This window comes from Xylocopa sonorina, chromosome 5 (assembly GCF_050948175.1).
Source record: "Xylocopa sonorina isolate GNS202 chromosome 5, iyXylSono1_principal, whole genome shotgun sequence".
NCBI lineage: Eukaryota > Metazoa > Arthropoda > Insecta > Hymenoptera > Apidae > Xylocopa > Xylocopa sonorina.
The window spans coordinates 11347598-11374253 of NC_135197.1; the positions used below are offsets into that span (position 1 = coordinate 11347598).

The following is a 26656-nucleotide window of genomic DNA, read 5'->3' on the forward strand; positions in this document are numbered from 1 at the left end:
ACGACGTCCCTCGGCTCGACTGTACATTCCACGTAAATTGGACACGCGCGCCTGCTGCATGACGAGCTAGAACGCGCTCGTTCTGTTGGAAATAAACACCTGCTAATGTCCATTAGTCAATTCTTCTTGGCTACAGATTTTTTCGAGCACTATCCGAACGGGCGCGGTTCAATGGCACGGAAGGAAATTTGTATAGTACTGTAGCCTATGCGCCGATTATTCACCGGTCGAGACCGATTGGACTCGTCTCTTGGCTAAACGGACGGAATTGTTTTAATTACCGTAGAAGAGCATCGTTGGAAGTTGGTTTCTCTCGTGAAACCAAGACCGCCTGTGCGTACGAGATTTAATGGAAAAATACTTTGCCCTACGGTGCCTATTGCGTGCCAATAATTGACGTACGGCGCGAAACGTCTCATACTACTTGCTGCCTCCTCCCCAGTCAGCCTACCCAACTCTGTTCTTTCTCGCGCGAACTGTACAATGAGATCCGGCGTTTTTGCCGGTTGAAAAAACGCGCCACCAGCGAATCGATTCCTCGAAGTGCCTGCTGTGTCGAGGAACATTGTTGCCGCCAATATAATGCCTCCTTTCCGAAAGGCGCACGATCGAGGGACTGGTTATAACAAACGGGTCTAACGTCGAAGAAAACGTTGTTAGTTCGAGAGCTTACAATGCATTAAAGTGTCTCGCGTACCTTTTTCCCATTCCACGCTCGATTTGCGTACGTTTATGGCCCATTACTCGAACGCAAACAACGTTCCAGGCGATAGTTTCGAACGTTCTCCTCGCTTTAATCTTCTGACTCTCCGCGTCTGTTAATAACCTCGCTAGCCGGAGTCGTTTCCCTTGATTTGACGAGGAACGTTGGTGTGTCTCTTCTATTTTATCGCCTTAATTGGCCGCCGTTTCATCGAAAAGACTCTACGGGGCTAATAGCGGCGAACAGTCGGCTCGAAGGTTCGCTTTCCAACGATTTAAAAAAGAGTGATCGATGCGCTATACATTGCGCCAGCTGATGCACGTATCCACTGTCGTTTTCACCGGAGTATACCCTGTGATTTCGTCGTTTTACCACTTGCGCTGGAAATAATAGATGACGTTCAATTACAGAATTCTTAATAGGTACCACCTCTCTATTCGATTGCGCTCGCTACGGTATTATGGTAGAGACTCTCTTGTCCTGTTCCACGCGACTTTAATGGACACAGTGACAACTATATTCGCAGATACAATTGTGGTACCCGAAGGTTTCTACATTTTTTCGAGTAGAGCGAAATGACACTTTGAACTCGCTCTTTAAAATTAGATCTAAATCTTTTAATGTCCCGCCCCTCCCTCTCTCCCTCTGGTAACATCTGCGCGATTAGACGCGGTCGATTCTCACAGCCGAGTGGATTGAGCGAAAAAGGCATGGAAAGCTCCGGACGAAAATGCAATCGGCTTAGCTACGCGTACAGGTGGCGACGTTTGACACGGTGCACCGGCACGTTCCCTCGGCGCGATTATCCTGATCGATCGCCGGGGATGCTTCCAATTACGCGGGCTGTTGCGCAACGATCGTCGACAGGATCGTTTCCCGCGGATTTTCCACCGGCACCCCGCGGCAGTGCGCGACCTTTGGAACGAATCACACGCGAGCTCGTTTCGCGAATCGACGCCGATCGACGCGTCTAATATCGGTGGAGACGAAGCCGTCGAGCTACCTTCGATTACGTCTAATGGCGATTGGACACGTAGACCGTTGCGAAACGAGCCATCCGTCATTAATCTCGCGAAATGATTGCATTTCCGAGATTTTAATACCTCCCTCGATGTTGGGAACCGAGTCAGTTTTCTCGACGAATACGATTATCTTTCATCGGTCGTTTACACGGGTGTCTATGTATGTATACTCAGTTGAACGAGAATCGATAGATTACGCTCTGTTTTTTGTCGACGCAAGGAGTGTCCGGCTCGCAAGTCGTTTGCAGGCGATTGATTATTTATTAGCTGCGGCTTGGAAGTTGATAAGGTTAAGAATGGATGTAGGGAGAATTGGTAACCTCTGTCTCGACGGGAATCTCGAATATAATGGAACACGACAAATTTATCCCCTAGTTGTGGCGCTCGCGGCTCTTTCTCACGCGATGCCATAAATCACGCGTCGCATTGACGATTTAATATCGGTTGTCGTACCGCGTGTATTTAATAATTCTTCGCGACACCACGGCAATAAGCGCCACCCACGAGGAGATCGATATCAACGATAACCACCACGCGAATCTCCCAGGTACCCGCGACGCTTAATTACACCCTCGTAATAACATCGTGCCTCGAAGAACGGCCATTGTGCTCCCATTTTTTCACCCCGTGTCAGATGAGCCAATTAGCAGCTGTTTATTAAGGAAACACGGATCCTTGATATCTTAAAGGATTAGAGATGTTTGCGGAACACACGTTCCCTCCACCCTTTCCAAATACCGATCGAAAGATTCGAATTCGTTTAACACGGCCGTTGACACAGCTGCCTTCGATACTTCCATTCTCCGAATTCTTCCGGGCGAACAGAACATTTCGGCCTGAAAATTACCTACTTGGTCGACGTTAGATCGGATGCTAGCATCTTCCATTGGTCTTTTTGCCAGTTAAGATAAAGAAGTTGGAAGGTACCGGCGATAATCAACGATTAGCTCGGAGGCGAATTTGCAAGGAGCGATACTAGACGGTTGTTAATTAGGCTTAGTCGGTTGTCGTCGATCGGTGGGACCAGAACCTGTCCTCTCTCGTCTTTGCGATTTTCCTTTATCGCCGGATTAAGAGTATCGCTGCTCTATTCGAAGTTATAGGCAGAAAAAGAAACCGCGGACGACCGTTATCGGTCCCCGTTTCTTATTTAATAACGTTGATAATTTATCGTTTATTTAAATAGGATAAATACTTTGATATTTAACGTAACAAGAAACCGGGATAGAGAATTTTATCGAAAGCGGCATAATTCTTAATTAACGATTGCTCGCATCGCAAGAAATCGATCTAGATTTTTTCCCGAAAGAGTTATACAAACATTTTTACTAGAATATAGCGAACGTTTTCCATTCCTTCGGCTCTTTTTACCGCGGACGATATAAAACAAACGGCGCGAAAGACACGTAAAAGTAGAAAAAGTTATCTCGGCTGCGGAGAGACCGGTAACTTTGTAACGTTTCACCGGGGTTTTTAGGTGGTTCGAACGCGAGAAGAACCGCTCGGTCTGCGACTGTTTTTGTAACGCCAATTAATTGGAGGGAAAAGGGGGTAGAGGTTCGGCCGTCCCGGACAAAGGTGTAGAAGAGCGATCCACGACAATCGATTCGGACAGGAAATTAAGAAGCTGATCAAAGACTCGAGCTCTATTGTCTCCTTCTCCTCGGCGCCAACGAAGCGTGTCGAACGATGTCGGAGCCCCTGGATCCCGTGGAATCGAATCATCGACGATCCGCGGCTCCATAGACGCGTCACGTTTTCATTCTGCTCTCGTTATTGTCCGCTTTTTCACCGTTTACTTACCGCCCGTCGCGAGGAACGAGATGAACCGATGAAAAAGGAGAATCGGGCAAAAAAAATGAAACGATAGTTAACCGACCGTCGAAACTGAGGAGAATCGTGAAACAAAACAATCGTATTGTCTCTAAAAAGAGAAAATTAAGAAGGATGACGATGCAAAACTCTATGGCGTAACTTTCTCCCCCTCTCTTTCCCTCTTTCTCTCTCTCTCTCTCTGTTTCATAATTAATTGTCCGGTGTGTAACTAATCGCAGGTGTCATTTCCTCGATCAATCACTCATTAGAATGATAATTAACAATAACGTCGTCGATTAATCATCCGAGTACTTATCGATAATTTTATTCACGCACGACGACCGAGATAAAAGACGAGTTTATCGAGTGGTACAAATCCGTAATTAATCGATCTCCCGGCGAATTCTTTCCTATTTTTCCCGGCAGATCGCAGCTGAACGGATGCCGGCAAAAAGTAGGTTTTATTTGCCGATTTAATCCATGCAGGCGCGTTAATAGCGCGCGTCATTAAATAGAATCATTTGTCCGTCACAGGTTTTCTTCCGTCGACAGCCTCGACGTTATTAATAAGACCGCGTCTAAACTCTAAACTATCGTCTATCGAGTATCGCGCGAGATTTTCAACCGGAGCCTATCCCACCGTGGAACGCTGCTGGTGGTTACCTCTTCGCGACGCACTTTGATCCTTTCACCGGCACTCCCGGATGCTTTCGCGGTACCGCGTCGATTCGCTTTCGATCGAGTAGCCGTCCGCGAGTTCTCCCGGTTCTTTCATCGCTCGTTTACACGGCCCCCTGACAAATGCCCGGTTAATATTCACACAAATTGGGAAACGAAGTCACGCCACGCCGGGTTCCCGATTTAGAACGCGAGAGGATTACGTAAGGTGACAAAAATGCCACGCCATCGGTTGGCTGCAACGAATATGGACGGCCATAACGGCGGCTTGGGTCCCTCGCGACCGGAACGAGGCGATTTCATTGAATCCCCATCGGTATTGATAGGACGCGAGATCGATCGAGTGATATAACCGGCCAGCCAGCTAGCAAACTCATAACTCAGCGGAATCGATCTGGTTTTTCTGACCACGGCCAACTAACGCGACTTTCAATCGCTGTCGTAACCATTATCGACGATGTTCCTCTCGCGGTCGCTATCACGACCGAGCGTGTTACACAACTGGTAGACGCTGCGAACGCGTAGCTCGATCGCGTTTCACGATGGCTCGCTTGTAGAAATTCGCGGCTGACTCCTCTCCGAGAGGTAATTAAAACTCGAACGGACTCGACGACCATTTTTCTCCCCGGACTTTGCCTCTAATTCTTCTCGTACGCGATTATGATCACGGTGATTAGCCAACTAACGCTGCTCTATGTTAGGCGTAGATTACAATTCGCAGATGCTTAGAGAGGATCTCGGAAATGAGAGTGCGATTCGCCAGGATATTCGCCGGGTGGGATTTAAAAGTAGCTGATTCGAGCGAATTTACGGGCAACGACACGTTAACGAGGGCAAATGAAGGAACGCGAGAGAGCGGCTCGTTAATTATACCGGCCGCAAGGCTAATTCGCCGTGTTCGATCGCGCTTTTAATTCGTCATTCCATTAGGAGTCTCCGGCGACGACCAGTTGCCGCGTGGCTACGTTATAAATGCTAATTATATGACTGTCGGTCGGCTGTCTTGCTCTATTTATTTTTCGTTCATTGATTCTCGTCTGTGATTTCTAGCCTAGCTTACGCGATACTCAACGGCGGATCGAGAAAAACTGTAATACGTTTGGATAATGTAACGGAGGCAGTAAAAAGTAACCCTGAGTTAATTCACAGCTCTAAAAAACAGTCGAGTCGTCACATTTTCTACGATAATTCTAGTAAACAGGGGAAAGGTTAAATTCGTTCTGAGCAATAGCTAAGTGGTTTCACGTTTTCTTGGTCGCATAAACATCGTGGGGAATTAACCGAGGGGGAAAAAAAGCCAGGCAGGAAAACGATCCATTAACAACGTTAATGGAAAAACCGCGATAGATAATTAGAGCAGAGAGAAAAGCGGTGACGAACAGGTGCCGGGGATCAGTAGGGGTTCTGAATCGAGCAGGAAACGATCGAGGTATTAATTTTCTGGGCCGACTGTTGCGTATAATTAATATATCAGGCTAGGTGGAAATTATTTCGTTGATACTCGCGCGCGCCTCTTGTAGTTTGTCGAAAACGCCGCTCTATCATTTGTCTAGTCGATGGCCACCGCCCTTTGGTACGCGTCACGCCACTTTCCGCCCTTCTCTCGACCGCCAGTTGCCGTAGCCCCGTTCCAACCAGTCGTGGATCACCACGGGAACCACCGTCCCGTCTCGAAAAAAAGAAGACAATCGAACGAACAACGCGACTCTTTTCACCTCGAACCTCGAATCGCGTCTCTAACCCCTACGCTTCGATTTCGTACAAGGGGTAACTTTGTCTTCTGGTTTATATTGGCCACCAAAGGAGCCAGCAAGCTCCAGGAAACGGTGTTTCCCAAGAAATTTCGAGCCTGGACGAGCGCTGATTTATACGAGCGAAAGTGTCGGGCCATCCTGACGAGGCGACCGCGAACCACGCGTTCGTGGAACCGTTGGAATGCATCCCCGAAGACAGAAATTGTTTTCCAAGAAGCATCAGCTTACGAGCGTGTTACTCAATACCGTGTAAACCTCGGTCCTGGCTCAGGCTGGATATTGCACCCAAGGGAATCACCCAGTACGCTTCCGGGGTTGAAACGTTCCGGAGAAACAGGGTTGCGACCTCTGATCGCTGAGAGATCCGGAAATCGTTCGAGCTGTCTGTCGATGAACCGGTTTCGTCAAGCGAAACCATCGATACAGACTGTTTAACCTGCTACTTGTAATGATCGGCTTCGCGAGCCTCTCATAGTGGATTCACGAGGGTAGAACTTGGGGAATGCAGCGGAACAGTCGACAAACTATTATATTTAGTACGCGATCCGTTCGCGGATGCTTCCTCGGTCCCTCTTCAAGTTCCCCGTCATTTAATAGGAACACGCTCGAGCCTAAACGTGGTCGCGTTAACGCGGTACCAACGACGACGGTCGCGGGAAGATCCTCTTGGGAACGCGGCGCTGTTGACTCACGCCACTACGGACGAAAGCTCGTAAACGCGCTCGCGCACGTGTACGCGCACATAGACAAGGAGAGAGAGAGAGAGAGGGAAAAAAATGGTTAGTGGCTTCTAATTGCAGAAGTGACGACGCCGTAACTAATGACCGGGATACGACGTCCTGTCAGTAGCCGCGACGAGACGGGAGACCCTCGACGAGGTGCGGACGAGCGCGCATTTTAAATACGCCAATGAAAGCCGCGGCCTGACTCTGCTCGCTCTTTCTTCTCTGCTTCCGGCGATCCTGTGTTTACCGTTCCGTAGAAATCGTTCGTTTCTTGCGGCGGCGATCGTCTGGCTGATACGTCGACTCGCGTAAACGAGCTGGCTCGCGCTGCTTTTCCGAGTGAATTCGGTTTATAATGAAGATTAATGTTTCGCCTTCTATTTAGAATTTAACGAAGAGATACACGTGTACACTTTGTTTTCGCGCTACGTGCAGTTAAGCTTGTTCAGAATTGTGTAAGTATACGAAGAGGATCGCTCTTGCATGTTCTCGCCTTCATCGCTATCAGTTGTGGAATATCAAAGACTGGCAGATAGTTGCGATTAAGGAATAAATAGGGAAGAGGCGGTGGCTTAAATAGGTGTGCCAATTTCCAGCTGGTACGTGGCAAGAATTGGTCGAGTGCGAGGAATCCCTGTGATAATTACGCTAATCAGCGGCACGTGAATCGAGGGACTGTCTTTCGACGGTCTGAACGCCGGTAAAACCGAGCAAAAGGCGACAGGCGCCGGAAATAGAACGCGCGGGGCTCTCGTCGCGCGGATGGAACGAGATGAGAATCTGAGAAAGAAGTCCGTTTTAATAGGATCATCGCGCCGCGCCGCGGTCAAACGGCTCTTGAAACGCCTGTTATTTCAAGAGACGAGAAAGAGACGTCTCGTCGTGGAACGTCACGTTCTTCTGCTCGCATCGCGCGTAACACGTTCGAAGAATTATGTTTCGCGACACAACCCTCTCTAAACATTACGCACCGCAGCTGCTGTTCGTTCGGACGACTCGCGCCGCTGTTTAATCGCGCAGAGATACGAATCAGGTTCGCGGTTTTCGCGGCTGAAAAAATTAGCGATTTCGTTCGGAAGCAGTCGCTTCGGAAGTAGTTTGGTTAATCGCAGAGGAAGAGAGAGGCGCGAGGCACGCGCGAGGAAAATATATATCTATTCCGCGCGGTGGGTGAAGTCAAGACGGGGGCAAATAAGTCGGTTCAGGCAGGTCGTAAGCTCAGCCACGAAGAAGACGAAGGAGAGCCAACTGTTCGCGTCTTCATCAGCGGTCCCGTGAAGGGGGACCACCCATCAGGAGCAATATCGTTTCATCAGTCGCTAATATCACTGCTTCGAGTGGTTCAACACCTTGTAACGCCAGGTGGGACGTTAACGGCGCCGCAGGAAGTCCTAATGAAGACAAATCTTACCCAAAATGGCGGCCATACTTATTTCCTGCTCCGCCTTTCCCTTTCTCTGTCTGGTCTTCCTCCACCTCTTTGTTCATCCGCCTCCTGTCGTCCGAATTGAATTCGACGCGCGCCATTTTGTGCCGCCGCGGCTTAGGTAACTTTCATGGCTCGTCGTCCGTTAATTACGTCTACTAATTGCTACGCGCTAATAACCACAATTATTGATCGCTCGCGTTCCGAGAGGAAAGAACCTCGAGTGATAAATTTGGACGGCAAATAAGAGCAAAAGCTCCGGAGAAGTGTTGGAACGATCGATACTCGGCACGTATCGCGGCGAATCACAAAGAAGCCGCGCGGATCCTCCGCAGGTTAATCCGACACGAGGGAACGATGAATATTGATGAACCGGAGGATGTAGGTGAGCTTGGGGTCGATAAATCGAACGGTGTCAGCTGGCACGACCGACTCGTTTGACGTGTCAATTTGCATCGAGAGTGGAAGAAAATATTTTCACCGCGAAACCTTTCAATTTACCCCTGAATCCGGTATACGTGCCCCTGGATAGGTATCGTACGCGCGCGCACCCTCCTCGAACCTCGTCCGAGGTATTCAACTTCAAAGACACGAGGCGCACGGCTTGGAAACTTAACTTGGAACAGAAGAGGGTGGCAACAGGGAGGTGGGAGGAAGAAAATCGCATTTATAAACCGGCGAAAAATCGAACGATAAATCTCGGACGTGGTTTCTGCGGTTCTGCCCTTGGGGCTAAACGACTAAATAAGTGTTCCAATTTCAAAATTACCCGCTAAACGATTTGTGGGCCTGGCAGAAAATATATCGTTGACATGTGGGCAAAGCCCCTCGGGTTAGCCGGGGGAGGAAGTTCCCGGGAGCTCTCGGGAGAGATGGAAAAAGACGCGGTGGACGCGGTGGCGTTCTGCAGACGGAGAAACGCGGTTCTCTTCTCCGGACGGGGAAGTGGAAGAGAGGAGAAAAAGAGAGCGCAAAAGGACGCGCATGGTTGCCGCTGGGAGACAAATGACCGTCGACCGACGGAAGACACATCCAAATTGCTCCACGGTGTCGCTGTCCCGCCTCTTTTTACGTGTCCCATTTCGTATATTCTTCGTGGCGTCCGCGCCGAGCCACGAGCGAACGACCTATTAGCAAAATATTCGGGGAACCGGCGACGCGTGCCACCGGCGAGCTTTTCTAACGAGTATTTTGATACCAGCGATGCCTCGGATGTTAGCCCGTCACCGGTCACCCACTGTCTTATTTATAGGAGACTCGCGAAACTCTCCCTCTCTTCGTCTCCCGGTGGTAATTGAGTCTTCGCGGTGGCGATCCTCCGTTTTTTTACCTTCCGATCGATCGTGTCACCTTCGAATTAGACACGGATGGTACCTACTCGAATGGAATCGTCTATTTTATTTTACCCGCTCCTCAATCTCAAATGGACCATTACCGGACGTCTATTACTGTTTAAAAAAACCAACGAATTAAAGGAAATAAAAGTGGGCAATAAAAGAGAAACGGAGAGATAGGTGAGAGAAAATCCTATTTTATGAACGATCTTATGATTATTCAAATTGATGCATTGTCGTAAGAAATGAAGGATGTTGTAGTCCAAGCCTTACTTTGTACGTACAGAAAATTCCAATTCTTCCTGGTATTCAGTCACCAGCATTCACTTGGTCTCCAATTTGTCTCTCCACTTTCTCGACTCATTAATTATCATCAGTGTACGCGTTAGGTACGCGGACGACTAGAGAAAAACGTGGACACGCAATAAGAACGAAACGGTGAGCGATCATTTAGAGAAGGAAGCCAGTGGATAAATCCGCTAATAGCCGATTAAGATGCCTACGAATTTTCCACTTATCGCGATAGAATAAATTTATGAGACCGTGTTGGTAGTAGCCCCGTTCGATCGCAGCGCGCACCGGCTTTTATTGGATCCTGGCCACACTGTTTCCTTTCCTTCTCTTTTTTCTTTTCTTTCGCCACTCTGTCTCTCTTCTCACGCGATTCATGCCGCTAACCGGTCGGCTAGTTTTTCGTCTCGCTCCAAAAATCACGTCGATGGGCTTACAGAGCAGGACGTTCTTCGAGTATACCTGTCCGCCACACGATAATTCCGCATTATACACGCTTCTACTTTCTTTGTGATCGCTTCTAACCGCTCTGCTCGTACACACGTATACACTCTATATACGTAATGTAGTTTCACGTGTAACTCGCTCTTGGAGCGGTTCGTCGTTCTCCTTTCGCGCCACGGTCCCCTTTTCTTTTTCCACCAGACAGAGTTCTCTTTTACGCATCTTAAAAAGAATAATTAGTGCTGGATAATTACCGGTGGACTGGATTAATTTAAAGTGTGGTTTAACATTTTATAAGTTAACGTCTCACTTAGCGTGTCGTTGAATTGAGAAACAGCGGCGCAAAAACGTAACCGTTCTTTTACAAAGTAACCAGTTACAAAATAACGACCGGGATGCTGAAAAACCCGGTTACGTAAAATTCTTCCGCGTACGTCCGAAGAACGTAACGATTTTTACGTTCGCGTATGACGCAAGGATCCTTAAAGTAATGCCGGTCGTGGGGCGAAAAAAAAAACGCAACGTTCGATCGTTCGGTCGAAGAAAAAGCGAAAGCGATTCCACGTGTTATCGTCGCGCTTTGCGAACAATGTAGGTACGCTCGTTAATCCGTTGCACGTTTCTTTGCTCTTGCGAAATCTTTCCCTCCCCCGTAGAAAATAACGCCAACTTTTTCCGACTGCATCCGCGCGATTTTACCTGGAGAAATAACCTATGCGATTTCTATATATATATATATATGTATAGCCGAACCTATAAAACAAAACCATTGCACCGTTGAACTTTAATATTTTACCCTCAATCGTTCACCACTGATTGCTCAAACTGCTCGCTATTACCTCGTTCCCCCTTCTTCCTCGTCTTTCCTCGCTGTTCTATTTTCAAATCCCCCGAGAAGCCTTTCTTCTCCTGCTATATTGTCGCCGCGGCATCAAAAGCAAAGCGGACCGCTGTTTAAGCGTGCGTCGTCGTCCCGTTTGAAACGCCGAGGAATTGTCGATCGGATGACTCAGCGAATCGATCGAATTTTCCTGCTAGCTGGAGAACGGTGTTCACGGTACGACCGTATAGAATTCAGCTAACGAGAAACTGTTACCAAATAATTTATTAGACCGGTGGCCAGCCGTTTCAAGATCGTCGCGGCTCTTAACTCCGACGCTATTCTATCCGAGTGATTTCCGTCCGAGCGGAACCAAAATGGCCGCCGAACGTACCCGTCCCTGCCAGGCCAGGAACGTTTCCGCGAGGCCGCGTTCCTTCCAATAAATCCGATCGTATTTTATCCTTTCGCAATTCCGCCACAGTTTCTGTTGACGTTTATCATTCACGCTTTTCACATACATAATCAGCCTATTAAGGAAAACTAGTTTCACTCTCCTAATTAAGGCGCGATCCACTGGTTAATTCAACCGACTTGCTCTGACGCAATGAAAATTTGTTACAATTCGAAGCGTAATCGAACCGTATCGCGGCGTAAATTTTGCCAACGATGATTTTTCATAAAACGGAACTTTAAGATTCATGCTCGTGGCTCGTGGAATGCGGAACCGAACGTTTAATTTTACTACATTTTTTATGGCACTTGAAACTCTTTTAACGTCCGTCGAAGGTTTTTTTTGTTGCAAAATTACGTTAATCTTTCCTATGTTTTATTAAAATGTTTACAATGAATTCTGGAGAAAAAAACGAGCGAACGATCGTCGATCGTCGCCTCGTCACGCATCACCGTCGTTTCGTACCGCGGCCGTGCAGCGGCCCGTAAAAAGTCGCGAAATTTACGACAGCTCGCGCGAGTCGACCTCTGACACCAGGCTACCGTTCTATCGATCGTGCATCCCTTCCCATTGGAACGCGACATCCGCACGGTTAAGCACACGAGCGCGCATATAAACGCGTAGAAAAAATGCGTCGGTATCTAGAAAAAAGGGATAAAACGTGAAGGATGAAATTCCAAGTGCACTCGTTATCTACGCGCGGATACTCTCCTTCTCTAGGATCGCGGAATCGATAGCGAGTGGACACGCCAATTTGCGTGCGGAAACTCGAGTGGTACCGCCGCGCCGCAACGAGTAGCGACGCGATGACTTCCGCTCGAAGGGGCCACCGCGCGTCGTACGTCTGCGGATTAACGCGTTAAAATAAAATTTACGTTGATAGCTTATTAATGGCGGACGGGACGCGCGAGACGAATGACGCCGGTGGTTTTAATATATTCGCGGTTGTAATCGACGGAGAGGCGGCCGTCCAAGGCGGAGCTCCGAAGTTAATGACGCACGACCGCTTTGCGAGTTTGAATCGGCGCCTGTTAACGTCTGCGGTTCTCGCGTCTCTCGCATAGTTACGTCATTTTTTTCATTCCCCCTTTTTCCTTTTTTCGATGCAAGATGGCCGATCTTTCCAGCTTTCGGTCGTTTCGCCCGTTTCGCCCGTTTCGAAGAAACAAGGGATAGTAGACAGGGATAACAGGTCTCGTAATGAACCGCGATTTTTGGCAGAGTCACCGTGCTAATCGAACGACCGTTCCTGGCCACCTGTAGTCCGCCTAGCTAGAGTCTCTGCGGCAGGTGGTCCAATCGCATCCTCCTTCCGGTGCAAGGTTTCTCGTCGGTGTCTCTTCCTATCGGTCGTCTCCCGTGACATTTCTAAAACTCTAAAGTAGGAGTACGCCTTGGCGAAGAAATGTGAAGCACGTGCGCGATCGGAAAGAAAGGTGCGAAAATGGGAGGTCGTGGGATCGAGGGGAATCAGCGGGACGCGACGAAGGAGAGGGATTGCGAAAGGACAACCGAAGCGGCGGATTCGTGAACATCAAACGAATTAAATCTCCGCGGCGAGTCGACCGCAGAAACTAATATCTCGGCGAGCTCTCGCGCGTCTTCCGTTCCTCGACGCTTCTGCATCGTGTTCCGTTTCAGCTCCAGCCACCTCCGCTACTCTTCTCCACGACCGGTCGCCGCGCCATCGTATTTCTGGATTCCGCGTTGGGAACAAAGCGGACGACGATAAAATTATCGTCCACTTTTCCCGAGGGAATCACGTTTTCTCGAAACGAACAGCGAAACGAGTGACGAGAACCAAGGCTAAACGTTGCATTGTTTCATTTTGCGATGCACGCGGGGAATTGTTGCCTCAGCTTTTCCTTAAACGGCCGTCGGATGATAAAGTGACGGCGGGACGATGTAATTTTCGAGGTAAACGAGCTGGTACGAGCGTAATTAGCGCTGACACTCGTCGCGGACCACCGTGTTAGACTCGTACAATTAGACAGTTCCCAAGATCGCAAGGCAAGAGCTCTAGGTAATAAGAGAATAAATGGAGGAGAGGGAAGGTGGCAAAAAATGGACTCGATCACCGGTAGCGTTGAAACAGAGCATCCTCGTGCTTCGCGGCAACCTGACGACATCTACGAGGAACGCTAAACCGATCGTCGGTAATCAAGTCATTTCAAGGCATACAAGCTCGCGCGTACACATAAATACGCCTCTTCCGTTTATGGAAAATCGTTACGAAAGCTGTTTTCATCGATAACACATGACGTAATAAATGTTGCCTCCATTGATATGTGTCGATAGCAGATAATGTACCCGATAAAGAACCGTGACGATTTACACGAACGTCGTTTATCCAGCCAATTTGCAATTAAAAGGATGAAATTCGCGGTCCCGCCGGGTCTTCCCCGAAATCATCTTCCATCGTATCTTTCCGGGTTCTTAAGTGGAATCTATTAGACGCGCATCGGGTGCGCACAACCGTGGTGGCTAGCGAAGAGAAGCTGGATGGGTATCGCGATCGAGCGTTTAAAATCGCGCGAAAAACTGACGGAAGGCTGGTGCATCCTTGAAAGCGGAGGCGCGCGTAGCAAGGACGCGGCGCGATGGTTTTCAACCGGGACTGTACATAGCCACGGGTTGCGCAGGTGTGACCGATGGCGGCGTTCTTTGATCCCGCAGGGACTCCTCGGCTACCTTGTCCACGACTCATCGACCGCCGCTCTTTTTCGTCTCACGGTTCGATTATTTCCTAATGGGTAAACGCCATCGCGAAAACGGCCGTCCCTAATCCCGCCACTGTTTTCCCTCGTATTCGCGTTTTCTGCGCGACGTCACGGCGGGAGGAATCGCCGAAACCCGCGGATAAAATTGCTGGGATGAGCGCGCGCGATGATAAGCTGTTCGAAACGACTTTGTCGTTTGATGCAACTCGTCTCTGCATTCGCGAAAGGAAAGAGAGGTACTCTGTTCGCGCAATAAAGAGAAAACTTAGCATGTTAACCGCGTATTTCGATGAATTCGTTGGAATAGCCCGTCAAATTGGACCGATTCCGTGTACCGTACCTCCATCGAAAGCAACGAAAAATTTCGACATCCGGTGGGCAAGAAGCTCCGCTGGAATTCCGTCGACTGAACACCGTGACGAATAGGTAATACGATTTTTATGGAGAGATCCCTACCGCGGGACGAAAAATGCATCTGATTTGTGGCTGGAAGGTGACTGTAGCCGAATCGTGGATAGAGGGAGAAGAAGTTAAAGAGAGAAAGAGGCGAGAGACCCTGTTCTAGGATCACCGATTCGTTTTGCGTTTCTCCTTGTAGCCCTCTCGTTCGGAGATCAAGAAATTTCGATAGCAGAAAGAAACAGCGGTAGGGTTCCACGCGCGTTTCTGCGTGGAACGCAGGGTGGCCGCAGGGCACCCTGCGCGCGTTCCCTCTGGTTCGCGATGGAATTTCAGATTATTAAGAAATGCGAAAGATAATGGTAAAACGTTACACTCAGCGCGCTTACAGTCTTTTTCTCGGCGTTGCGTAATTGAAAATGTTGGTCGAAAGGCTTTTTCCTCGACAACAACGCGATCATTATCCACGTTCGTTACTAACGATACAAAATAGAAACCATTAACGCCTGATTCGACGGGAATCATCGGCAAGAAACCGCGTATGCCACGAATCGATTGGTTCTACCTTATTTCCACACGCACACGTTTCCGTAATTACCTTCACCTTACCTTCGACTACGCCAGGCAAGAAACGTGGGAAAGTCCACGTGACGCGTAATCAGCTCCTCCGTGTTGCGTCATAGATGCTCTTATCAACGGTGAATACCGCGAGCTAAAATTCTATCGACTCGAGAACCGTCGTTCTAATTCGCCGATCTCTGTTGCAGAGCAAGCGAATCACCTGAACCTGTTCAACAACCGGCAGCAACCGAAGAAGAAGCGCAAGAGCCGGACCGCGTTCACGAATCAACAGATCTTCGAGCTGGAGAAGAGATTCCTCTACCAGAAGTACTTGAGCCCCGCGGACAGAGACGAGATCGCCGCGCAGTTAGGCCTGAGCAACGCTCAGGTGATCACGTGGTTCCAGAACAGACGGGCGAAGCTGAAGAGGGACATGGAGGAGCTGAAGAAGGACGTGCAGACGGTGAACCCTCTACTGGTCGCTCAACACCACAAGACCTTCCTGGAGAACGTCCAGGACCTTGGTATACTGAAGAAACGGCCCCTGCCGAACAGCATGGACGAGAAGTCGTAGGGTACGAGACGCCTCGATGCTCGTCGTTGAGGAAATATCGTGATATCTTGAAACTAGAGGCTCGTACCCTGTACGCTACCTAGCTGTGGTCGCCTCTTGTCGGGCGATCTAGGAGGATCGTCGATCGAACGTCGAACACGTTCCTCGAACGTGTCAGACATTCTATTTTCTACGTGGATCGGCTCGATTGGATTTCGAGTTACATTTCCCTCGTTTCCCTTCCTTCCGTAGCGCTTGGTACACGCTTGGTATCACCAGCAGGAATACCAGGGGAAACTGGATCGTGTCTTCGGGGTGTATTGAAATTTTTGGACAGGGACAGGGGGGAGGGTGAGTTGAAAGGGCGGGGCATAGTACAAAGACGAGGTATCGCGGAGCGGGAAAGGACACTGTACACCGTGTACATAGAGTCGGAGGATGTTGTGAGATTCGTCGGTTCCTGTCGGTCGTTCGTGATAATTCTCGTTCGCGGAGAAAATGTACAAAGACTGAGAAAGTCGGTGATAAGTCTGACAACGAGAGGATAGTTTGGGACACGACGTGGGTGATCCTTTGGAGGTTTCGAAACTAAAGACTGCCAAATATTCACAGCTGACCCTCGTCGACATTAACGTATTGGGTGATATTTTTTCGATCGCATTAGGAATCGCAACGGAACCACCATCCCTTCTTACCTGTTTGCGTAACAGTGCGTCACGAGTTTAGGCTGGCGCTAAGAGGGGGCGGGTTTCCGGGTAATTTTAAAGAAGAGACGTCGACGCGTCGATTCGAATGAATTTCACGTTTCCTTTAGCAAATATCTACGACTAACTACTTGCGATCTATCTACGAACACCTACCTGTATCATATTGTATTTATTGCGGAGAGGCGAGAGCTAAGAGGAACGTGGTGAACAAAAAGCCAAAAGTGATCGAGAGAAAGAATCGGCGGATATATATGTGTACGTAAGTTATTTAGTAAATATTATAGCGTATAAATTATAAAGGAGAGCCGTTAGCCGCGAGGCTGCTCGCCGTTGTACATAAGTTGTATATACGTCGTTCATCCCCCCACCCCTTCGATAATATTACGCATAAAACGAGATAGAGTCGTCGAGCATGATTAGAATAAACAGGAAAGCGAGGCAAAAGGAGAAACACGGTATAATGAATCCGAGAGAGAGAGAGAGAGAGAAAGAAACTTATAAACGATAGATGGGACACTGCAATATACCTGGTCATCAGTTTAATTAGTGAGCTTTACGATCGCGTAAGATGTAAATCCGTATCGCGCTTGATGGTTTACGAGGTGATAGACGCGTGAAAGGTAAGCAGAGAGTGCGTGTTGGCGCGAGTGTGTGCGAACGGAACCTTAGTAGCGTGTATAGTGAGTCTAAATAAATGGAGACGTTTAAAATAAATTAGGGGAATAATTGCGTCCTGTTCCTGGATCCATCGATCTTCTCTAAATCGATCCTTGCGCTCCGAATGGAGCGAAAGGAAAGGGGCTAGGGTAAGTACGGAATTACAGACTATCGATTCGACCAGCTATTTTATACATCTGTTCGATACGATACCGATGCAACGAAATAAATGACAACCCTGAAATTCATTGTAACTGCGATATTGTTTGTCGTATCAGGTTCAAGAGGGAAAGGTAAGAGAGCCTGCGGGAAGCTGCTGAGGAGTCATTTAGCACCCCGAATGGGGCGCGCGAGGACCAGCAGGAATTATTGTCCGGAAATAGAGCGATACACGCGCTCCTTCTGGGAATCTTTTTGAAGCCGTTCGCAAGGTTTACGGTAGGAGCCGTAATTTATTAAGATGAAGTCATTTCGCGATCGGAATACGTCCGGTCGAGGTCTGGAGCTCGTCATAACCGTAGCTGTACTGTTCGTTTACACGGGCACTGGTAACGCGTTCCGTAATATCAATTTCAAAAAGGAACATCGGAATCTTTGAAATGTGTACCACTCGTCGTATTTACGTGGCCATTCGTCGATACTCCACCGTTATTCGCGCATTCCGTCGCTCCGATATTCTCAAGCGGCAGACATATCTTTCAGTCGCTTTCGCCGGAGACGCATAAAAAATTAATAGGACACGAAAGAATCGTAAAAAGTGGCACGTTATCGAGTGCACATGCGCGATCGTTGATAGCCGGGGACATACGATCGAGTTTTGAATACGCGGCCTGCAATTTATCGACGTTCCGCGCGTCGCTAGGTTCGCCGAGGGCTCGTAAATAGGAAAGCTAATCGGACACTTGCAACGGCCTCTCCTCTCGTCTCCTCTTAACCGTCTAAACAGGAGAGAAAGAGACACGGGTATAGGAGAAGATACGCGGTCCGCGTATTACCGACCCACTTCCTGTTAGCGGACTATCTGATGCTAAACGGAACCATTTTATATCGAGTCTCGTTAATGAGCCCGTCATTAGCCTGTCGTCATTATCTCGATATAAAACACGCGTCGTTACCGCCGTCGTTGATCGATTAATCGAGCTGGAATCTAGGATGTCTATTAGAGGCGTGATTACCCGCGATGAGCATATACATGCTGATTACACGTTTCACGGTTCGCCTCGTGTGCAACGACGATACCAGCTTCGAGAGGTTCGCTCTCCGCGAGATAGCTCCTCTCGCTATGTATGTGCTCGTGGCAAATATAATAAGCCAAAGTGGCAAAAAGTTGCAGAAAGGATCGAGAACGGAGAAAAGAAGAAGTACGTCAGAGAAAATAGCCGGTATTTTCTATTTTCAAGTTTTCGAACTGGACGAACGCCACTTTTTCACCTGCACAGCAGGCACGTAAGAAGATGTTTGGGTTATGTTACGCGAATGAAAATCGTTGCGATCGAACGGTCTTAATTGGGAACGCCTTTCAAGGAGATATTCGAGAGGAGTCGAGAGGTAATTTTTACCGATCCAACTCGCGCATCGTAGGGACCAGCGAAAGGCGACGACGCTATTAATTATCGACCGTATCTGTCCACGGTGTATCCGAATGATCTCGTACAAAGTAGACGATTCGATACGAATCGGTGACTGGCTCGGACGTAACGTCGGTTCATACCTGTCGCTGCAATCGACGCGTCCATATATGAAGCAGTAAGCAAGGTAGCCCGCACCGCCCTGTAATTCAGCCACCGCAACATCCAAATAAAGAATTCATAATGGCGATGATGACCACCGCCAATTTTCTCGATATAGCCGATACACCAATAACTCAACCGATATCCGACCGACGCATCGGTGTAATTTCGCTTATTGTCCTCGGCTTCGTCCGAAACGAGAATGACATCGGTCGAGGAACAAACGATTCCGAGGGAACGTAGCCAGACGTAGTCTCCGGTCCTCGACACAGCGTCGATATCGAGCGTGCGACGATAAGAAGCGCAAACAATCCTTCGGGGATAATTAATCGTGTCACGCGACCGCCCCCGTTTATTTGCCCGCTCTCGAAATTATGAATATGTAGCGTCCATTCGCGTGCGATACCTTGCGATCTTTAAACATTACCCGCCTGTTTTTGCTCGCCCCGCCGTTTATCTGATTTATTTACGCTGGTAACTCTCCTCGAGGGCCGCGATGCAAATTGAACCTTGAAAAACAGCCCTACACAGTTTTTGTCAAATCGAACGATCCTCTCTTTCGCTCTCTTTCGATGCGGCAACGTACGTACACACCGCCCATATCGCGCATAGAGTACGCGTTTGAAAAAAAATCATCGCTCAAGTTCACCGAACCAGTGTACCAATTTAAATCCAGCACTCGTTTACGGGCGATCTTTTTGTTTCGAATGTTAATCTAAATGCACCACTCGAAGTATCATTATCGATAATGCTGCAATCTCCGATACGAGACCCCCGGACAGATGTAACCGAGGGCTTCGAGCGGCAACCGCGGCGCGTCCGAGTAAACGACCGCTGCTTTGCATAATCCTCGTTGCCGATGAGGATTGCTTCGGCACGGCCCGGACGGAAGATCGTTTCCCCGGCATTGGCACGCCCACGTAATTCGGACTCATTTACTCGTTGACTCGCTTAACCCGCAGCAGCCGGTCGCGCGTCAGTTAGCCGCGCGGGCCCACCGCGATCACCACCGTTCACCACGCAAGAAACGAGTTTTCCCTCGGTCCACGGTGTAATTAGACAGTGTGAATCTAGGCTGGACCCATCCGTGGACCCATCAACGGGCCTCGTTAATACGATATTCGCCGGATGGACGCTCGTCGCTCCTCGAAATCTTCCTCCCCTCGCCCTCCTCGCGGGCCTGCGCTTCGCTTCTCTTCTCTTCTCTTCTCTTCTCTTCTCTTCTCCGCCATTCTCGGCCCACCGTCTATCGCTGCCGTTTTCTCCCCGGAGCCCTTCTTTTTTCCGGCCGTTTTTTAGATTCCTCGTAGACCGACTGCTCTTTGCTCGTGAGGGAACCCACTCTACCTGCCGGGGTCTTTGATCTTCTTCCTCGCCAACGAGTTTCATTTACACGGGAGGTGGACCCCTTTTCGGGGCGAAACTAGCCGCGTTAACGAGAACTCGCGACCTCCGGTACCGCAACCCTCGCGTCTGGACCCGTGAACGAGAACGAAACTCGTGGTCCCCGAACAACGAGATCTCCGTAACATCGCCAGGTAAAGATCGAGCGGTAAATTCGTCCCTCCGCCACGAAATACTAGGAAATAACGTAGGAACAACAGGACGAAGGAAGAGGACGGACGCGAAGTTGGGTAACAGGGACGGCAGTTCGTCGCGTTCGGCGCGAATGGGACAGCTGATGAGCCGGTGTCCCCGAGGGCGATCGGCCGAGACCAATCAGCGTCCGTCCATCCGCGCCCTAATGACACCTGCAGGCTAAAAAGCCATGATATTCAACAGCCCGGGCGCTAACGAACTCTCGGTGCCGTGCCGATTCCTCCAAGGTGTCGGTAGAACCGTTCGCCTCGCGTAACACCTCGCGAACGTGGGCCATCTCGAACGAACATCGCGTAATTCACCGGCAAATCGGTCCGTAGCGGGGGAGACGCGCACTAATATCGCGGTTCTCGGAAGATCGTTGGAGATCGCGGAGAGGAGACCTGAGAAAATGGCGCGGTCGTTGCGCGAAGTATCCCGATTCGAGTGCTCGAGTCGGGGAATGAAGAGATCGCGGAGGAAAATTGACGCGGATTCCGAGAAGCTTTTATTAAACGATAGGGTAGCCTTGGATTTCCTTGACTTTGCTACGTTCCACGAAGATTTATGGATCTCGTCACGGCGGTCTTTAAAAGGAGGTTTTCTGCCCGCGTACGAGCGGAAGAGAGTTACCGAGCAGTGGTACTTGACGCGAGCCAACGTAAACGCGTTATTAAATTGAAATTATTCGAGACACCTTCCGCGTTACGCGTCGAGGAAGGGAGCAGGTGTACGAAGTTGGAGCCACGGTAAATGATAGCGCGGTACCGCGGTCTGGCGGTTTCGCCGGGTCAGCCGTTTGACCGGGTCTCGTTCGATTAATCATCGTTTGACAGTTAAATGAAAGGTTCGCCGGTATCGGTCTCGATATTGGTGCGTGGAAACGCTCGCGCGGGTCCCTCCATTAGGTGATCGACGTGTTCGCCGTGGAGATCTCGACCGCCGCGGCCTATACGCGGTGTCGAAACGGTCGCGTTTGTTTTCTAAGCTGCGAGTCGCCGCCGGTTAGCCGTGTACCGTGCAATTTTCCACGTGTCATTAATATCCGAGCTCGTGGCGCTCGCTCGCAAATTATTAAACCGCTTAATAAACACGGGCACACCGTCCGGGACTCGCGTCGTTCGATGCTCGACGGAAGCTAACTAGATCTGTCCGAGGCTTATCGTGTTTCGTTATGGCCCCCCATTACCCCCGATACTCCGTGCGTATCGACGTTAGAAAATATCGGTATCGAACCATGCTCGAAATCGTACGAAAGTATACGGTGGTGGTGGGTATAATAACAGGGAAAGCCGGTAGCCTGAATAATGAATGATAATGTTGCGCCGGCCGGACTCTGACGCCGATTTCATTCGCCTGACAGCCCGTAAACGTCGAAATCAGGCCCGTCAGTCAATCGTTCTGATTACCCCGTTCGATCATTCCTGGTAACCAGTCTGTCCGATGGACGGCTCCTCGGTGACCGCTAATTACGGCCACGTTCGATAAACGGTACCGGTGCTGGACACGCTGGACGCGCATAGATCGTGCCCCGATTCAACCTACTTTTCGTTGTCCTCCGTGAGACCGAGCGAGAGAGCAGCGATAACCCGGAGGAAAGTGAACTGGAGGCAAATTGACGGCCACTTTTTCCACCGCGAACACCTCTCGATCGTACGAGACGCCATTAAATCATGGACGAACGGATTCTGCTTGTTCAAGGATCTCCACCGGAGAGGCAGAGGTAACAGTTAACGGCCGAGACGCGGTACGACTTCACGCTTCGAGTGCTGCCAGCCAACACCTCGCTCGCGATGTTTTTGCCATTTGTTGTTAGCGAGACCACCTTTTATGGGATCGATACGAAAGTTGGAAAACGCCATCAGAGAGAGAGAGAGAGAGAGAGGATTGGAAACGGCTAGCAAAGTTGGAGAACGGCGATCTACAGGTCGTTTCACGCGAGCCGGCTCGCATACGCGCGCCTGGAATGATCAGGGATCACGATGACGTCAGGTTGACGGAACGGAACGGGTACCGGATAGGTTAATGGTAAGGAGGCCCAGGACCAGGCGGCTGGGTCTGCCAGCGGCTCGGCTGCTGATTACAGACCTCCGGATCCCCTACACTCTCGCTCTCACCTCGGTTATTGTACCGCGCGAGGCCGGGACATCACTATAGATCACCGGCCGGCCGGCAGTTTGTCCGATCAGCGCGGCCAGAAGTGTTGCAACTCGTAAGCGTGGAGGTGGTCCCGGGCATTCCAGTTTCCAAAGAAATTTATCGGTGGCGTTTCGCGGCCTCCTAATGTGCCTCCTCTCCCCTCTCTCCCTCTCTTCATTTTATCTTCCTTCCCCTTTTTTCGTTTTAAATAAAGGATCATCCTGACCATTGCCGACTAACGAGAGTTACGTTTTATCGTCCATAACAGACGCGCGCGCGGAGTAATCGCGCTGGAAATATCAACCGTTGGAATATTTAACAGGGAACGTAATCGGTTCCGCGTGTTGCTCGATCGAAAGGTCGATCGTAGAAAATGTCATAATCCACGACAGTTGGAAAGTAGCAGGAAAGAAGGTACCCCGTTCCTCGAGGTCCCTGTTAACCGGAGATTTAGGTTCCCGAGCGCAGTAGATTTCGTTCGTGGCTGCGCTCTACTAGGTGCATAGCGTGGCGTGTGTTGTCGGCGCAGCGAGATTAGAGGCCGCGGGATAATTAAGTAGCGCCGTTCGACTAACGCCCAGCTATAGAGCTCCGTAGGAACGATATCCGATATTCGTGCCACGGATTTCCCTCAAAGAGGTAGATCGCCGTTCCTCTTACGCGATATCTCGAAGCACGCCTGCCGGTATTTGAACGTCCAGCCCAATTAGCGCTGAAAAATGGTACCTAATGGCTGGTGTTTCGAACCCTGTCCTACGCCGCGTACATACGCGCGTACGTACGCACCGCTTCATTTTTTGTGTTCTCCTTCCGCGCGATAAACGCCTCGAGGAAGTCGTTAAAGGGGAACAGGTGCCCGATGAAACGCGAGAAATAATTACGTCGCGCGACTTAATTGTCGACCGCGCGAGAGAAAGGAGATAGGTAACTAACTCTCTTGGAGATCGAGAAGAATCCGGCCGACGCGATCGGATGGGAAGGTCGCGAGGAGACAAAAGCCGTCCACGGCTAGAGAGAGGATTCCACGGATCCCGGGAACAGAGAGCAGCATCACGGCACACGGGGGTTCGGATTATTAGTGAGCGGGTAGTCGTGGAAGGTGTGATTCTGACGTGTCGGACGCCTCTTCTCCGCAGGTGAGAGACCACGAGACCGGAGAACGGTCCCAGAGAGCGCGAGAGAGAGGGAGAGAGAGAGAAAGGTGGAGAAATCACCGCGTCGAAGAAGAACCAAGGTGGAAAGAAGAAGACTGGCGGAGGGAAAGGAAGAGAGAGAGAGAGACGAGCGTCGAAATCGTAGCGGCGTGGAACAGGCCAACCTGGAGAGCACGAGCAGCCAAGAAGAGAGGTGTAGAGCAAGGTGAAGAGATCGGGGACGTAAGGGGGCGCCAGGAGGTTGCTCAGGGTGGGAGAAGATCAAACGAGCCGACAAGCCACGGGGTGGTCTCTACCCGCGCTCCTTTGCCGCTCTCTTCCTTCTCCTTCGGCCTCTGCCTACCAACCTCCACCTTTCCCTTCGTCCTCTTCGTTTCTTCCTTAACGCCGTGTCTCCCGCCCTTTCGCCTCACCCCCTGTCCCCCCTCTATATTATTCATATTTCCACGCTCGTGTTCGCCCGACTATGTGGTTCGACGATCGTCCGCGCGCGCGCGCTCTTCTCTCCGCGGATCTCCATCGACGAGACGCCGCGTCTCGTCGACGCTGGCAACAATGTATCGAGAGCGCGAAACGCGCGGACAGTCACCCACCCGGGGTTTCACCTTTGCTGCGCGGCGTTACGTCGTCGACGGAAACGCGGCGAGCCGCTGGTGGAGAGGCGTACGCGCTCGCTGATTACAGGGTCAGTCGACGCCGGGACCGAGCAATTTGCCATCGATGCCACGCCGAGTTTATTCGCGGCCCGGCCCCGCGTGACAGCCTAACGACGACAAATGACACTCCGGGGAATCGTTCCTGGACGCGATTATCCCGCTCGGAACGCCGGAATTCGACAGGTACCGGCAACAGTTGCCGGGAAACGTATAAAAGCTCCCGCGGACCGTCACTCGCGAGACCAAAGATTATCCGACGATGTCCACGCGGTGTACACACACGGACGGAGAGAGAGACGGCGGAACAGCGACACACGATACACACCAATGGTCGCATTAATAAATTCGCAGCAAATCACGGGTGAGGATTGCGAAGCGAACGGGGCGATTTTAGTTGCAAATCGCCGAGCGCCGCGAGACCCGACAAAGGCTCCATCAAAAGGACCGCTTTTCTACCCTTCTTCCTTCCTCACGGCTCGCCTGCTCCTTCCACCTCGCAGCCTTATACCCGTTCCTCCTCTTCGTTCCTCCTATCGCCTGTTTCACTCCTCTTTCCTCGGCCTTTCCCTCCCTCGTCACCCTCCGCCGCGGCATCCCGCGTTCATTCTCTTTCTCGAGGTGTTGGTCTCTCTAAGTCCAGCCTCTTCGCTGAGTTACTATATTATATAGCCGGGGCACACACCGGTTGTTCCCAGATTTCTCCACACCCTCGCTATTATCATACAAACATCGACGAGGCTAAATTTGAAACGAAACTACGCGAGATCGTCCACGAGGTGGACGTCGGATATATAAGAGATGGATCGCGTTCTCATCGAGCGGGCCGCAATAAGAACAGGTACCAGTGTCGAAGGGACCACCGATCGGTGGTCCGAAGTCCCGTGAAAAGAGCAACTCGGGCTTTTGTGGTAAAAGAACGGACCAGGTGCCGTAAGAAATTAGTGGTGGCAGCGTGCGCGGCCCGGCCAGGCCCGTCAAGGTCCCTAATAACCTCGCACCGGATGGTATCGACGCCGCTGGTCCACGCAGCGAGCCAACCCCACCCTCGAACGGCCGGACAACCCTCTGTTGCATTACCCTCGGCATCTATAGCTCAATTTGCCGACACCTCGCTAAGTATAGGTTGGGTGGGTGGTCCTTCCTGGGACGACGAGGCCCGCGAGAGGAAGAAGAGCCCAGGCCTCTGACCCACGGGACCATGACAGACGCGGAACGAGAGGGTGAGAGGTAGCGGAACCAGGGGGAGGATAGAGTTTACATCGTATATCTCGATCCACCGTGGCGAGCAATGGGCGAGATCGGGATGGTCACCTCCCGTGCCACCCACTGCAATTCCTCGATTTATTTCGCACTCGAGTCCCACGCGAGCGTTTTGGGTGGTTTCGAGGGTTGCGGCTCAGCCTTGTTTTTTTTTTTTTTTTTGTTTAATGAACGACGCCCCGGAACAAAGTTGCTCGCGTATTCTCGATGGATTTAAATGCAATTTTTTTATCGTCGCTCTTCGCACGATTGGCTCGCCGATACCGAGGCCTTGGGTGCGGCTCGAACGAAGGTTATTTTAAGAATCGACGCTTCGTGTATCGAAAGCGAAACGCGTACCCGTTGCAGCGTCGTTTATCGTACGGTTAAGTGAGGATCCTTCGCACGAAACGGAAATATTATTGCTCGCAAAGAAGGACTCATTTCAGGGAGAACGTGTATTGGAAATTCCCCGTCATTTCGTCTGTCATTACCGTCTGCGAGAACCTTTGGTGCTACCAACGACTCTTCTCGGCGATATTCGAACACCCAGACTGCATTGTCCACCTTAAACTCGTTTACGCGTGCCTATGTGTGCGTTCGATAATAATTTAACGAGTATACCTGTGGGATATGAACTTAACAAGCTTAGGAGGTTTCGTTCGCTAACTTCAACCAGTATAGAGCAACAAATTGAAACCGATCGACCAAAAACTATCCGCGTAACGTAATTACTGGCACAGTCATTAGCGGACACGTTACTTTCTAAATTATCGATCTTGTGCCATAAGTCACTCGAGAAACCAGCAACCGGTCACAGGTTTGCCGATTGCAAAATGCCGCTATTATCGAGCAGCAAAGGGTAAATTGAATTACGAGAGCGAGGGATATTTGGTCGGTCATCGCGATCATCCCAGCGACGCGACTGCTCCGCTCGCCTACGTACGCTCGCGCGAAACCTCCGCTCGGGAGAAACATTTCTTCCACGAACGTATATAATTCAAAATTAGAGCGTGCGCATGCCATCGGATCTGGGAATGCGCCGCGTCGATCGTTTCGCGACCGGCAAATCGTAAACGGCGGCGTCTCTTTGTACG

The 26656-nt window shown here is 50.3% G+C and overlaps 2 protein-coding genes across 2 annotated transcripts in view; both read left to right on the forward strand.

Moving 5' to 3' along the window:
• LOC143423397 (uncharacterized) overlaps nt 1-17120 on the forward strand; it is a 37926-nt gene extending 20806 nt beyond the window's left edge. Inside the window, exon 2 of the mRNA XM_076894698.1 lies at nt 15353-17120. Within this exon, the coding sequence (XP_076750813.1) occupies nt 15353-15720 (368 nt within the window). The 3' untranslated portion in view covers nt 15721-17120. The remainder of the gene's footprint in view (nt 1-15352) is intronic.
• The window catches only part of LOC143423394 (facilitated trehalose transporter Tret1), a 138151-nt gene that overhangs the window by 105929 nt on the left and 5566 nt on the right, over nt 1-26656 (forward strand). The gene's annotated exons all lie outside the window — the stretch shown is intronic.